General features: G+C 43.6%; 1 protein-coding gene across 17 annotated transcripts in view; it reads left to right on the top strand.

Annotated features, from left to right (window-relative positions):
• EEF1G (eukaryotic translation elongation factor 1 gamma) overlaps positions 1 to 14,173 on the top strand; it is a 44,840-nt gene that overhangs the window by 25,295 nt on the left and 5,372 nt on the right. For 16 of the 17 annotated variants that reach the window (XR_009280252.1, XR_009280254.1, XR_009280253.1 and 13 more), the window contains 3 exons: positions 4,095 to 4,287; positions 7,371 to 7,543; positions 11,373 to 11,497. Coding sequence is in view for 7 of the 17 variants with exons in the window: in XM_058861564.1 (XP_058717547.1) it covers positions 4,095 to 4,287; positions 7,371 to 7,543; positions 11,373 to 11,497 (491 nt within the window). In the remaining 10 variants the exon portion in view is untranslated. Of the gene's footprint in view, positions 1 to 4,094; positions 4,288 to 5,101; positions 5,227 to 5,402; positions 5,414 to 5,557; positions 5,795 to 7,370; positions 7,544 to 11,372; positions 11,498 to 14,173 lie in introns of those variants that run through there. The other variant, XM_058861565.1, reaches the window with a different exon arrangement.

Raw genomic sequence — 14,173 nt, 5'->3', positions numbered from 1 at the left:
AGAACACACCTGGGGACACCTGGGGACACACCCAGTTCAAAGCCGTGCTGGGAGAGGTGACCCTGTGCCAGAGGATGGCCCAGTTCGATGGTGAGGGACACCTGGGGACACCTGGGGACATGGGGACACCCAAAACACACCTGGGGACACCCAAAATACACCTGGGGACACCTGGGGACACCCAAAACACACCTGGGGACACCCAAAACACACCTGGGGACACCCGAAATACACCTGGGGACAGCTGGGGACACCTGGGGACACCTGGGGACACCTGGGGACACCCAAAACACACCTGGGGACACCTGGGGACACACCCAGTTCAAAGCCGTGCTGGGAGAGGTGACCCTGTGCCAGAGGATGGCCCAGTTCGATGGTGAGGGACACCTGGGGACACCTGGGGACACCCAAAACACACCTGGGGACACCTGGGGACACCTGGGGACACCCAAAACACACCTGGGGACACCCAGAACACACCTGGGGACACCTGGGGACACCCAGAACACACCTGGGGACACCCAAAATACACCTGGGGACACACCTGGGGACACCTGGGGACACCCAAAATACACCTGAGGACACCTGGGCACATCTGGACACACCTGGGGACACCTGGACACACCTGGACACATCTGGGACACCTGGGGACACACCTGGACACACCTGGGCACATCTGGACACACCTGGGGACACACCTGGGCACATCTGGGGACACACCTGGACACCCCTGGGGACATCTGGACCCACCTGGGGACACCTGGGCACATCTGGGGACACCCCTGGGGACACACCTGGGCACACCTGGACACACCTGGGGCACACCTGGGCACATCTGGACACACCTGGGCACACCTGGGGACACCTGGGGACACACCTGGGGACACCTGGGGACACAGCTGGACACACCTGGGCACATCTGGGGACACCTGGGCACACCTGGGGACACACCTGGGCACATCTGGACACCCCTGGGGACACCTGGGGACACCCCTGGGGACACCTGGGGACACCTGGGGACACACCTGGGCACATCTGGGGACACCTGGGGACACACCTGGGCACATCTGGACACACCTGGACACATCTGGACACACCTGGGCACACCTGGACACCCCTGGGGACACACCTGGGCACACCTGGACACCCCTGGGGACACACCTGGGGACACACCTGGGCACATCTGGACACACCTGGGGACACCCCTGGGCTCTTTCCCAGTGTCCTCAGTCCCTTCTGGGGCTGCTTTGGAGGTAAAAAAGTGAAATTTTGGGGTTTTTTGGGGAGAAAATGAAGGAATTTCACATGGGGGGGTTTTAAAGGGGAGTTTGGGGATTAAAGTGGGGGAAAAAAGAGGAATTTTGGGTCGTTTCAAGGGGGAAAAAAAGGAATTTTAGGGGTTTTTATCCAGAATAAAAAAAGGAATTTTAGGGGGGTTTTTCTGGGATAAAAAAGGGAATTTTTGGGGTTTTTATCCAAGATAAAAATGGGAATTTTAGGGGTTTTTATCCAGAATAAAAAAGGGAATTTTGGGGGGTTTTATGCAGAAAAAAAAGGAATTCTGGGGGTTTTTTTCCAAGATAAAAAAGGGAATTTTAGGGGTTTTTTATACGGGATAAAAAAAGGAATTTTAGGGGTTTTTATTCAGGATAAAAAGAAGAATTTTAGGGGTTTTTATTCATGATAAAAAAGGGAATTTTAGGGGTTTTTGTTTAGGATAAAAAAGGAATTTTGGGGGTTTTTATCCAGAATAAAAAAGGGAATTTTAGGGGTTTTTATCCAAGATAAAGGGAATTTTGGGTTTTTTTCCAGGATAAAAAAGGGAATTTTAGGGGTTTTTATCCAGGATAAAAAAGGAATTTTTGGGGTTTTTATCCAAGATAAAAAAGGGAATTTTAGGGGGTTTTTCAAGGGGAAAAAATGGGAATTTTAGGGTTTTTTTCCAAGATAAAAAAGGGAATTTTAGGGGTATTTCCAGGATAAAAAAGTGAATTTTTGGTTTTTTTTTCCAAAATAAAAAAGTGAATTTTAGGGGATTTTTCCAAGATTTAAAAAAATTAATTTTAGGGTTTTTTTTCCAGGATAAAAAGGGGAATTTTAGGGGGTTTTTCTGGGATAAAAAAGGGAATTTTGGGGTTTTTTTCCAGGATAAAAAAGGAAATTTTAGGGGGTTTTTCTGGGATAAAAAAGGGAATTTTGGGGTTTTTTTTCCAGGATAAAAAAGGGAATTTTAGGGGTTTTTTTTTCAAAATAAAAAAGTGAATTTTAGGGAATTTTTCCAAGATTTAAAAAAATAATTTTAGGGTTTTTTTCAGGATAAAAAAGGGAATTTTAGGGGTTTTTCCAAGATAAAAAAGGGAATTTTGAGGGGTATTTCTAGGACAAAAAAGGGAATTTTAGGGTTTTTTTTCCAGGATAAAAAAGAGAATTTTTGAGGTTTTTTCCAGGATAAAAAAGGGGATTTTAGGGTTTTTTTCCAGGATAAAAAATGGATTTTGGGGGTTTTTCAGGATAGAAAATGGGATTTTTGGGTTTTTTTTTCCAGGATAAAAAAGGGAATTTTGGGGGTTTTTGCAAGATAAAAAAGGGAATTTTGAGGGGTATTTCTAGGATAAAAAAGGGAATTTTGGGGTTTTTTTCTGGGATAAAAAAGGGAATTTTAGGGTGTTGTTCTGGGATAAAAAAGGGAATTTTAGGGTGATGTTTTCCAGGATAAAAAAGGGAATTTTAGGGTTTTTTTCTGGGATAAAAAAGGGAATTTTAGGGGTTGTTTTCCAGGATAAAAAAGTGAATTTTAGGGTTTTTTTCTGGGATAAAAAAGGGAATTTTAGGGTTTTTTTCTGGGATAAAAAATGGAATTTTAGGGCACATTTCCAAGATAAAAAAGGGATTTTTATGGGACATTTCCAAGATAAAAAATGGAATTTTAGGGCACATTTCCAAGATTAAAAAAAGGGAATTTTAGGGGTTGTTTTCCAGGATAAAAAATGGAATTTTAGGTTTTTTTTTCTGGGATAAAAAAGGGAATTTTAGGGTGTTGTTCTGGGATAAAAAAGGGAATTTTAGAGTTTTTTTCTGGGATAAAAAAGGGGATTTTAGGGTTTTTTTCTGGGATAAAAAAGGGAATTTTAGGGTTTTTTTCTGGGATAAAAAATGGAATTTTAGGGCACATTTCCTGGATAAAAAAGAGATTTTTATGGGACATTTCCAAGATAAAAAAAATGGAATTTTAGGGCACATTTCCCAGATAAAAAAGGGATTTTTATGAGACATTTCCAAGATAAAAAATGGAATTTTAGGGCACATTTCCAAGATTAAAAAAAGGGAATTTTGAGGGGTATTTCCAGGACAAAAAAGGGAATTTTGGAGGTTTTTTCAAGATAAAAAAGGAATTTTTAGGGGTTGTTTTCCAGGATAAAAAAGGGAACTTTAGGGTTTTTTTCTGGGATAAAAAATGGAATTTTAGGGAGTTTTTCTGAGATCAAAAATGGAATTTTAGGGCACATTTCCAAGATAAAAAAGGGATTTTTATGGGACATTTCCAAGATAAAAAATGGAATTTTAAGGCACATTTCCAGGATAAAAAAGGGAATTTTAGGGGTTGTTTTCCAGGATAAAAAATGGAATTTTAGGGCACATTTCCAAGATTAAAAGAAGGGAATTTCAGGGGTTGTTTTCCAGGATAAAAAAGTGAATTTTAGGGTTTTTTTCTGGGATAAAAAAGGGGATTTTAGGGTGTTGTTCTGGGATAAAAAAGGGAATTTTAGGGGACATTTCCAAGATAAAAAAAGGGAATTTCAGGGGTTGTATTCCAGGATAAAAAATGGAATTTTAGGGTTTTTTTTCTGGGATAAAAAATGGAATTTTAGGGCACATTTCCAAGATAAAAAATGGAATTTTAGGTTTTTTTTTCTGGGATAAAAAATGGAATTTTAGGGCACATTTCCAAGATTAAAAAAAGGGAATTTCAGTGAAACCTGAGGAGATTTTTTAAGGCCATAAAAACCATTTTGGGGAGGATCCCAAAGGGGGATTTTGGGGCGGATTTTGGGTACAAAAACTGAAATTTTTCCGTTTTTTTTTTGGGAAAAAAGCCAAGAAATTTGCGGAGAGCCAGGCCCGGAAGGAGAAGGAGCCCCCCAAGAAGGAGAAGGAGCCCCCCAAGAAGGAGAAGCCCCCCAAGAGGGAGGAGAAGCGGCCGGAGCCCGACGAGGACCTGGACGAGTGCGAGCAGGTCCTGGCAGCTGAGCCCAAAGCCAAGGACCCCTTCGCACACCTGCCCAAGAGGTGGGGACACACCTGGGGGGGTTTGGGGACATCTGGGACACACCTGGGGACACCTGGGACACACCTGGGGGGGTTTGGGGACATCTGGGGACACCTGGGGACACCCAAAACACACCTGGGGACACCCAAAGCACACCTGGGGACACCTGGGGACACCTGGGACACACCTGGGGGGACACACCTGGGGGGGTTTGGGGACATCTGGGGACACCTGGGGACACCCAAAACACACCTGGGGACACCCAAAACACACCTGGGGACACCTGGGGGGTCTGGGGACACACCTGGGGACACCTGGGGACACCCAAAACACACCTGGGGGGACCTGGGGGGACCTGGGGGGGTTTGGGGACACCTGGGGACACCTGGGGACACCTGGGACACACCTGGGGACACCTGGGGACACCCAAAACACACCTGGGGACACCTGGGACACACCTGGGGACACACCTGGGGACACTGAGGGGTTTGGGGTCACTCTGGGGGTCTTTGGTCACTCAGTGGTCACTCAGTGGTCACTCATTGGTCACTCGGGGTCAGTGGTCACTCAGGGTTAGTGGTCAGTGGTCACTCAGTGGTCACTGTGGTCACTCAGTCACTCATTGGTCACTTGGGGTCAGTGGTCACTCAGGGTTAGTGGTCAGTGGTCACTCTGTGGTCACTCTGTAGTCACTCAGTGGTCAGTGGTCACTCAGGGGTCACTCAGTCACTCAGTGGGTCAGTGGTCACTCAGGGTCAGTGGTCACTCAGGATGGGTCAGTGGTCACTCAGTGGTCACTCAGTGGTCACTCAGTGGTCACTCTCCTGTCCCCAGCCCGTTCATCCTGGACGAGTTCAAGCGCAAATACTCCAACGAGGACACGCTGGGGGTGGGGCTGGGGTCACTGTGGTCACTCAGTGGTCACTCAGGGGGTCAGTGGTCACTCAGTGGTCACTCTGGTCACTCAGTGGTCACTCTGGTGTCCCCAGCCCGTTCATCCTGGACGAGTTCAAGCGCAAATACTCCAACGAGGACACGCTGGGGGTGGGGCTGGGGTCACTCTGTGGTCACTCAGTGGTCACTCAGGATGGGTCAGTGGTCACTCAGGGTCAGTGGTCACTCAGTGGTCACTCAGTGGTCACTCTGGTCATTCCTGTGTCCCCAGCCCGTTCATCCTGGACGAGTTCAAGCGCAAATACTCCAACGAGGACACGCTGGGGGTGGGGCTGGGATCACTGTGGTCACTCAGTGGTCACTCAGGATGGGTCAGTGGTCACTCTGGTCACTCAGTGGTCACTCTGGTCACTCTCCTGTCCCCAGCCCGTTCATCCTGGACGAGTTCAAGCGCAAATACTCCAACGAGGACACGCTGGGGGTGGGGCTGAGGTCACTCTGTGGTCACTCAGGGGTCACTCACTGGTCACTCTGTGGTCACTCATTGGTCACTCGGGGTCAGTGGTCACTCAGTGGTCACTCAGTGGTCACTCGGGGTCAGTGGTCACTCAGGGTTAGTGGTCAGTGGTCACTCTGTGGTCACTCTGTAGTCACTCAGTGGTCAGTGGTCACTCAGTGGGTCAGTGGTCACTGTGGTCACTGGTCACTCTGGTCACTTGGGTCACTCAGTGGTCACTCAGGATGGGTCAGTGGTCACTCTGGTCACTCAGTGGTCACTCAGGATGGGTCAGTGGTCACTCAGGGGTCACTCGGTCACTCAGTGGGTCAGTGGTCACTGTGGTCACTGGTCACTCGGGTCACTCAGTGGTCACTCAGGATGGGTCAGTGGTCACTCTGGTCACTCAGTGGTCACTCAGTGGTCACTCAGTGGTCACTCAGGATGGGTCAGTGGTCACTCAGTGGTCACTCAGTGGTCACTCAGTGGTCAGTGGTCACTCAGGGTCACTCAGTGGTCACTCAGTGGTCAGTGGTCACTGGTCACTCAGTGGTCACTCAGTGGTCACTCAGGATGGGTCAGTGGTCACTCAGGGGGTCAGTGGTCACTCAGTGGTCACTCTGGTCACTCAGTGGTCACTCTGGTGTCCCCAGCCCGTTCATCCTGGACGAGTTCAAGCGCAAATACTCCAACGAGGACACGCTGGGGGTGGCGCTGGGGTCACTCAGGGGGTCAGGGGTCAGTGGTCACTCAGGGTCAGTGGTCACTCAGGGGGTCAGTGGTCACTCAGGGTCAGTGGTCACTCAGTGGTCACTCAGTGGTCACTCTGGTGTCCCCAGCCCGTTCATCCTGGACGAGTTCAAGCGCAAATACTCCAACGAGGACACGCTGGGGGTGGCGCTGGGGTCACTCAGGGGGTCAGGGGTCAGTGGTCAGTGGTCACTCAGGGTCAGTGGTCACTCAGGATGGGTCAGTGGTCAGTGGTCACTCAGTGGTCACTCAGTGGTCACTCTGGTCACTCTCCTGTCCCCAGCCCGTTCATCCTGGACAAGTTCAAGCGCAAATACTCCAACGAGGACACGCTGGGGGTGGGGCTGGGGTCACTGTGGTCACTCAAGGTCAGGGTCAGTGGTCACTCAGGATGGGTCAGTGGTCACTCAGTGGTCACTCTGGTCACTCTCCTGTCCCCAGCCCGTTCATCCTGGACAAGTTCAAGCGCAAATACTCCAACGAGGACACGCTGGGGGTGGGGCTGGGGTCACTGTGGTCACTCAGGGTCAGTGTCAGTGGTCACTCAGTGGTCACTGTGGTCACTCAGTGGTCACTCTGGTCACTCTCCTGTCCCCAGCCCGTTCATCCTGGACGAGTTCAAGCGCAAATACTCCAACGAGGACACGCTGGGGGTGGCGCTGGGCTCACTGTGGTCACTCAGTGGTCACTCAGGATGGGTCAGTGGTCACTCAGTGGTCACTCAGGGGTCACTCAGGGGGTCAGTGGTCACTCAGTGGTCACTCTGGTCACTCTGGTGTCCCCAGCCCGTTCATCCTGGACGAGTTCAAGCGCAAATACTCCAACGAGGACACGCTGGGGGTGGCACTGGGGTCACTGTGGTCACTCAGGGTTAGTGGTCAGTGGTCACTCAGGATGGGTCAGTGGTCACTCAGGGGGTCAGTGGTCACTCAGTGGTCACTCTGGTCACTCTCCTGTCCCCAGCCCGTTCATCCTGGACGAGTTCAAGCGCAAATACTCCAACGAGGACACGCTGGGGGTGGCGCTGCCGCATTTCTGGGAGCACTTTGACCGCGAGGGTTGGTCCCTGTGGTACTGCCAGTACCGGTACCCCGAGGAGCTCAGCCAGACCTTCATGAGCTGCAACCTCATCACAGGTACCCAGCATCATCATCATCATCATCATCATCGTCATCATTGTCCTCACTGTCCTCATTATCACTGTCATCATCATCATCCTCACTGTCATCATCATCATCATCATCATTGTTCTCATTGTCCTCACTGTCCTCACTGTCATCATCATCATCATTGTTCTCATTGTCCTCACTGTCATCATCATCGTCATCCTCACTGTCCTCATCATCATCATCATCGTTCTCATTGTCATTGTTCTCATTGTCCTCACTGTCATCGTCATCATCATCATCATCATCCTCACTGTCCTCATCATCATCCTCACCATCCTCATCCTCACTGTCCTCATCCTCACTGTCCTCATCATCATCATCATCGTCATGGGCCTCACTGTCATTGTCCTCACTGTCATCATCATCATCATCGTCATGGTCCTCACTGTCCTCATCATCCTCACTGTCCTCATCATCCTCCTCATCATCCTCATCCTCATCATCCTTATCATCATCCTCACTGTCATCATCATCATCATCATCATGGTCCTCACTGTCATCATCATCCTCACTGTCCTCATTATCATCATCATTGTCGCGGTCCTCACTGTCATTGTCCTCACTGTCCTTGTCATCATCATCATCCTCACCATCCTCATCCTCACTGTCCTCATCCTCACTGTCATCATCATCATCATCATTGTCATGGTCCTCACTGTCATTGTCCTCATTGTCATCATCATCATCATCCTCACTGTCCTCATTGTCCTCATCATCATCCTCATCATCCTTGCTGTCCTCATCATCATCATCCTCATCCTCACTGTCATCATCATCATCTTCACTGTTCTCACTGTCCTCATCCTCATCATCATCATCCTCACTGTCCTCATCATCATCCTCATCCTCCTCACCATCCTCATCCTCACTGTCCTCACTGTCCTCATCATCATTCTCATCCTCATTGTTCTCACTGTCCTCATCCTCACTGTCCTCACCATCCTCATCCTCATCATCCTCATCCTGACTGTCCTCCTCATCATCATCATCATCATCCTCACTGTCCTCATGCTCACCTCATTCCCATTTTCCTGGTTTTATTATTCCCATGTTTTTTTCCCCCATTCCCGTGTTTTATTCCCATTTTCCCCTGTTTTTTTTCCCTGGTTTCATTCCCATTTTCCCATGTTTTATTCCCGTTTTTCCCAGTGTTTCCCATGTTTTATTCCCATGTTTTATTCCCATTTTCCCCTGGTTTTTTTCCCATGTTTTATTCCCATTTTCCCTGGTTTTTTTCCCATTTTCCCATGTTTCATTCCCATTTTCCCCTGTTTTTTTCCCGTTATTCCCATGTTTTATTCCCATTTTCCCCTGTTTTTTTCCCGTTATTCCCATGGTTTTTTTCCCATTTTCCCATGTTTTATTCCCATTTTCCCTGTTTTTTCCCATTTTCCCATGTTTCATTCCCGTTTTTCCCATGTTTTATTCCCATTTTCCCTGTTTTTTTCCCATGGTTTTTTTTCCCATTTTCCCCTGTTTTATTCCCATTTTCCCTGTTTTTTTTCCCGTTATTCCCATGTTTTATTCCCATTTTCCCCTGGTTTTTTTCCCATTTTCCCAAGTTTCATTCCCGTTTTTCCCAGTGTTTCCCATGTTTTATTCCCATGTTTTTTTCCCGTTATTCCCATGTTTTATTCCCATTTTCTCTGGTTTTATTCCCATTTTCCCTGGTTTCATTCCCATTTTCCCCGTTTTTTTTTCCCATGTTTTTTTCCCTCATTCCCGTGTTTCATTCCCGTGTTTCATTCCCATTTTCCCTGTTTTTTTCCATTTTCCCTGGTTTTTTTCCCATTTTCCCTGTTTTATTCCCATTTTCCCATGTTTCATTCCCATTTTCCTGTTTTTTTTCCCATTTTCCCTGTTTTTTTTCCCATTTTCCCATGTTTTATTCCCATGTTTTTTTCCCGTTATTCCCATGTTTTATTCCCATGTTTTTTTCCCATTTTCCCTGTTTTTTTTCCCCTGTTTTTTTCCCATTATTCCCATGTTTTTTTCCCGTTATTCCCATGTCTTATTCCCATTTTCCCTGTTTTTTTCCCATGTTTTTTTCCCGTTATTCCCATGTTTTATTCCCATGTCTTATTCCCATTTTCCCTGTTTTTTTTCCCATGTTTTTTTCCTGTTATTCCCATGTTTTATTCCCATGTTTCATTCCCATTTTCCCATGTTTTATTCCCATTTTCCCTGTTTTTTTTTCCCCTGTTTTTTTCCCATTATTCCCATGCTTTTTTCCCGTTATTCCCATGTTTTATTCCCATTTTCCCTGTTTTTTTTCCCATGGTTTTTTTCCCATTTTCCCCTGTTTTATTCCCATTTTCCCATGTTTTATTCCCATTTTCCCCTGGTTTTTTTCCCATTTTCCCATGTTTCATTCCCGTTTCTCCCAGTGTTTCCCATGTTTTATTCCCATGTTTTTTTCCCATTTTCCCCTGGTTTTTTTCCCATTTTCCCATGTTTTATTGCCATTTTCCCTGGTTTTTTTCCCATGTTTTTTTTTCCATTCCCATGTTTCATTCCCGTTATTCCCATGTTTTATTCCCATGTTTTATTCCCATGTTTTTTTCCCGTTATTCCCATGTTTTATTCCCGTGTTTCATTCCCATTTTCCCCTGGTTTTATTCCCATTTTCCCATGTTTTATTCCCATTTTCCCTGTTTTTTTTCCCATTTTCCTGTTTTATTCCCATTTTCCCATGTTTCATTCCCATTTTCCTGTTTTTTTTCCCATTTTCCCTGGTTTTATTCCCATTTTCCCCTATTTTTTTTCCCATTTTCCCTGGTTTTTTTCCCATTTTCCCTGGTTTTATTCCCATTTCCCTGTTTTTTTTCCCCCATTCCCATGTTTCATTCCCATTTTCCCTGTTTTTTTTTCCCATTTTCCCATGTTTTATTCCCATGTTTTTTTCCCGTTATTCCCATGTTTTATTCCCATGTTTTATTCCCATGTTTTATTCCCATTTTCCCTGTTTTTTTTCCCATGGTTTTTTTCCCATTTTCCCTGGTTTTATTCCCATTTTCCCATGTTTTATTCCCATTTTCCCTGGTTTTTTTCCCATGTTTTATTCCCATTTTCCCATGTTTTTTTCCCATTTTCCCAAGTTTCATTCCCGTTGTTTCCCAGTGTTTCCCATGTTTTATTCCCATGTTTTATTCCCATTTTCCCTGTTTTTTTTCCCATTTTCCCATGTTTCATTCCCATTTTCCCTGGTTTTATTCCCATTTTCCCACGTTTCATTCCCATTTTCCCAAGTTTCATTCCCGTTTTTCCCAGTGTTTCCCATGTTTTATTCCTGTGTTTTTTTCCCATGTTTTATTCCCACTTTCCCATGTTTTTTTCCCCCATTCCCATGTTTTATTCCCATGTTTTTTCCCGTTATTCCCATGTTTTATTCCCATTATTCCCGTGTTTCATTCCCATTTTCCCAGTGTTTCCCATGTTTTATTCCCATGTTTTTTTCCCCCATTCCCATGTTCCATTCCCATTTTCCCTGGTTTTTTTCCCATGTTTTATTCCCATTTTCCCCGTGTTTTTTTTCCCGTTATTCCCATGTTTTATTCCCATTTTCCCCATGTTTTTTCCCATGTTTTATTCCCATTTTCCCCTGGTTTTTTTCCCGTTATTCCCATGTTTTTTTCCTGTTATTCCCATGGTTTTTTCCCAAGTTTCATTCCCGTTGTTTCCCAGTGTTTCCCATGTTTTATTCCCATTTTCCCCTGTTTTTTTCCCATGTTTTATTCCCATTTTCCCCTGTTTTTTTCCCGTTATTCCCGAGTTTCATTCCGGCTGTTTTTCCCAGGGATGTTCCAGCGTCTGGACAAGCTGCGGAAGAACGCCTTCGCCTCCGTCATCCTCTTCGGCAGCGACCACGACAGCAGCATCTCGGGGGTCTGGGTGCTGCGGGGGCAGGAGCTGGCGTTCACTGTGAGAGAATTCCCAAATTATCCCAAAAATTCCCAAATTTATCCCAAAAAAACATCCCAAAGTTATCCCTAAATATCCCAAAGTTATTCCAAAATATCCCAAAAAAACATCCCAGAGTTATCCCAAAATATCCCAAAGTTATCCCAAAAAAACATCCCAGAGTTATCCCAAAATATCCCAAAGTTATCCCAAATTTATCCCAAAAAAACTCCCAAAATTATCCCCAAAAAACATCCCAAAGTTATCCCAAAATATCCCAAATTTATCCCAAATTTATCCTAAAAAAACATCCCAAAGTTATCCCAAAATATCCCAAAGTTATCCCAAAATATCCCAAATTTATCCCAAATTATCCCAAAATATCCCAAATTTAACCCAAATTATCCCAAATTTATCCCAAAATATCCCAAATTTATCCCAAAAAATATCCAAAAAAAATCCCAAATTTATCCCAAAATATCCCAAATTTATCCCAAAATATCCCAAATTTATCCCAAAAAAATTCCCAAATTTAACCCAAAATATCCCAAATCTATCCAAAAAAAACCCCCCAAAGTTATCCCTAAATATCCCAAATTTATCCCAAAATATCCCAAAGTTACCCCAAAAAAGATCTCAAAAAAATCCCAAAATAGCCCAAATTTATCCCAAAAAAATCCCAGTTATCCCAAAAACATCCCAAAATTATCCCAAAAAACACCCCAAAGTTATCCCAAAATATCCCAAAGTTATCCCAAAAATTCCCAAATTTATCCCTAAATATCCCAAAGTTATCCCAAAGTTATCCCAAAATATCCCAAATTTATCCCAAAAAACATCCCAAAAAAATCCCAAAATGTCCCAAAGTTATCCCAAAAAACCTCCCAAAGTTATCCCAAAATATCCCAAATTTATCCCAAAATATCCCAAATTTAACCCAAAATATCCCAAATTTACCCGAAAAAAACATCCCAAAGTTATCCCAAAATATCCCAAAATATCCTAAAATTATCCCAAAAAAATTCCCAAATTTATCCCAAAAAATCCCAAATTTATCCCAAAAATTCCCAAATTTATCCCCCCAAAAAATCCCAAAGTTACCCCAAAATATCCCAAATTTATCCCAAAATTATCCCAAAACCATCCCAAATTTATCCCAAAATATCCCAAATTTATCCCAAAAAACATCCCAAAAAAATCCCAAAATATCCCAAAGTTATCCCAAAAACATCCCAAAGTTATCCCAAAATATCCCAAATTTATCCCAAAATATCCCAAATTTATCCCAAATTTATCCCAAAAAAACTCCCAAATTTATCCCAAAATATCCCAAAGTTGTCCCAAAATATCCCAAAGTTATCCCAAAAAACCATCCCAAAGTTATCCCTAAATATCCCAAAGTTACCCCAAAAAACATCTCAAAAAAATCCCAAAATAGCCCAAAGTTATCCCAAAAACATCCCAAAGTTATCCCAAAATATCCCAAATTTATCCCAAATTTATCCCAAAAAACATCCCCAAAAAATCACAAAATATCCTAAAGTTATCCCAAAAAACATCCCAGAGTTATCCCAAAATATCCCAAAGTTATCCCAAAAAACATCCCAAATTTATCCCAAAAAAAATCCCAAAGTTATCCCAAAATATCCCAAATTTATCCCAAATTTATCCCAAAAAACCTCCCAAAGTTATCCCAAAATATCCCAAATTTATCCCAAATTTATCCCAAAAAACCTCCCAAAGTTATCCCAAAATATCCCAAATTTATCCCAAATTTATCCCAAAAAACACCCCAAATTTATCCCAAAAAAACATCCCAAATTTATCCCAAAAAACCTCCCAAAGTTATCCCTAAATATCCCAAATTTATCCCAAAAAACATCCCAAATTTATCCCAAAATATCCCAAAGTTATCCCAAAGTTATCCCAAATTTATCCCAAAATATCCCAAATTTATCCCAAAAAACATCCCAAAGTTATCCCAAAATATCCCAGAAAACATCCCTGGGGGCAGGAGCTGGCATTCACTGTGAGAATTCCCAAAAATTCCCAAATTTATCCCAAAAAAACATCCCAGAGTTATCCCAAAAAAAATCCAAAAAAAATCCCAAATTTATCCCAAATTTATCCCAAAATATCCCAAATTTATCCCAAAATATCCCAAAGTTATCCCAAAATATCCCAAATTTATCCCAAAATATCCCAAATTTAACCCAAAATATCCCAAATTTACCCGAAAAAAACATCCCAAAGTTATCCCAAAATATCCCAAAATATCCTAAAATTATCCCAAAAAAATTCCCAAATTTATCCCAAAAAATCCCAAATTTATCCGAAAAATTCCCTAATTTATCCCCCCAAAAAATCCCAAAATATCACAAAATATCCCAAATTTATCAAAAAAAAATCCCAAAATATCCCAAATTTATCCCAAAACATCCCAAATTTATCCCAAATTTATCCCAAATTTATCCCAAAAAAACATCCCAAAGTTATCCCAAAATATCCCAAAGTTATCCCAAAAATTCCCAAAATTATCCCAAAAAAACATCCCAAAGTTATCCCAAATTTATCCCAAATTTATCCCAAAATATCCCAAAATTATCCCAAAAAAAATCCCAAATTTAACCCAAAATGATCCCAAATTTATCACAAAAAAATCCCAAATTTAACCCAAAAATTCCCAAATTTATCCCC

The sequence above is a fragment of the Poecile atricapillus genome, chromosome 37 (assembly GCF_030490865.1).
Source record: "Poecile atricapillus isolate bPoeAtr1 chromosome 37, bPoeAtr1.hap1, whole genome shotgun sequence".
Taxonomy (NCBI): domain Eukaryota; kingdom Metazoa; phylum Chordata; class Aves; order Passeriformes; family Paridae; genus Poecile; species Poecile atricapillus.
This window is presented reverse-complemented; position numbering and strand designations above follow the sequence as displayed.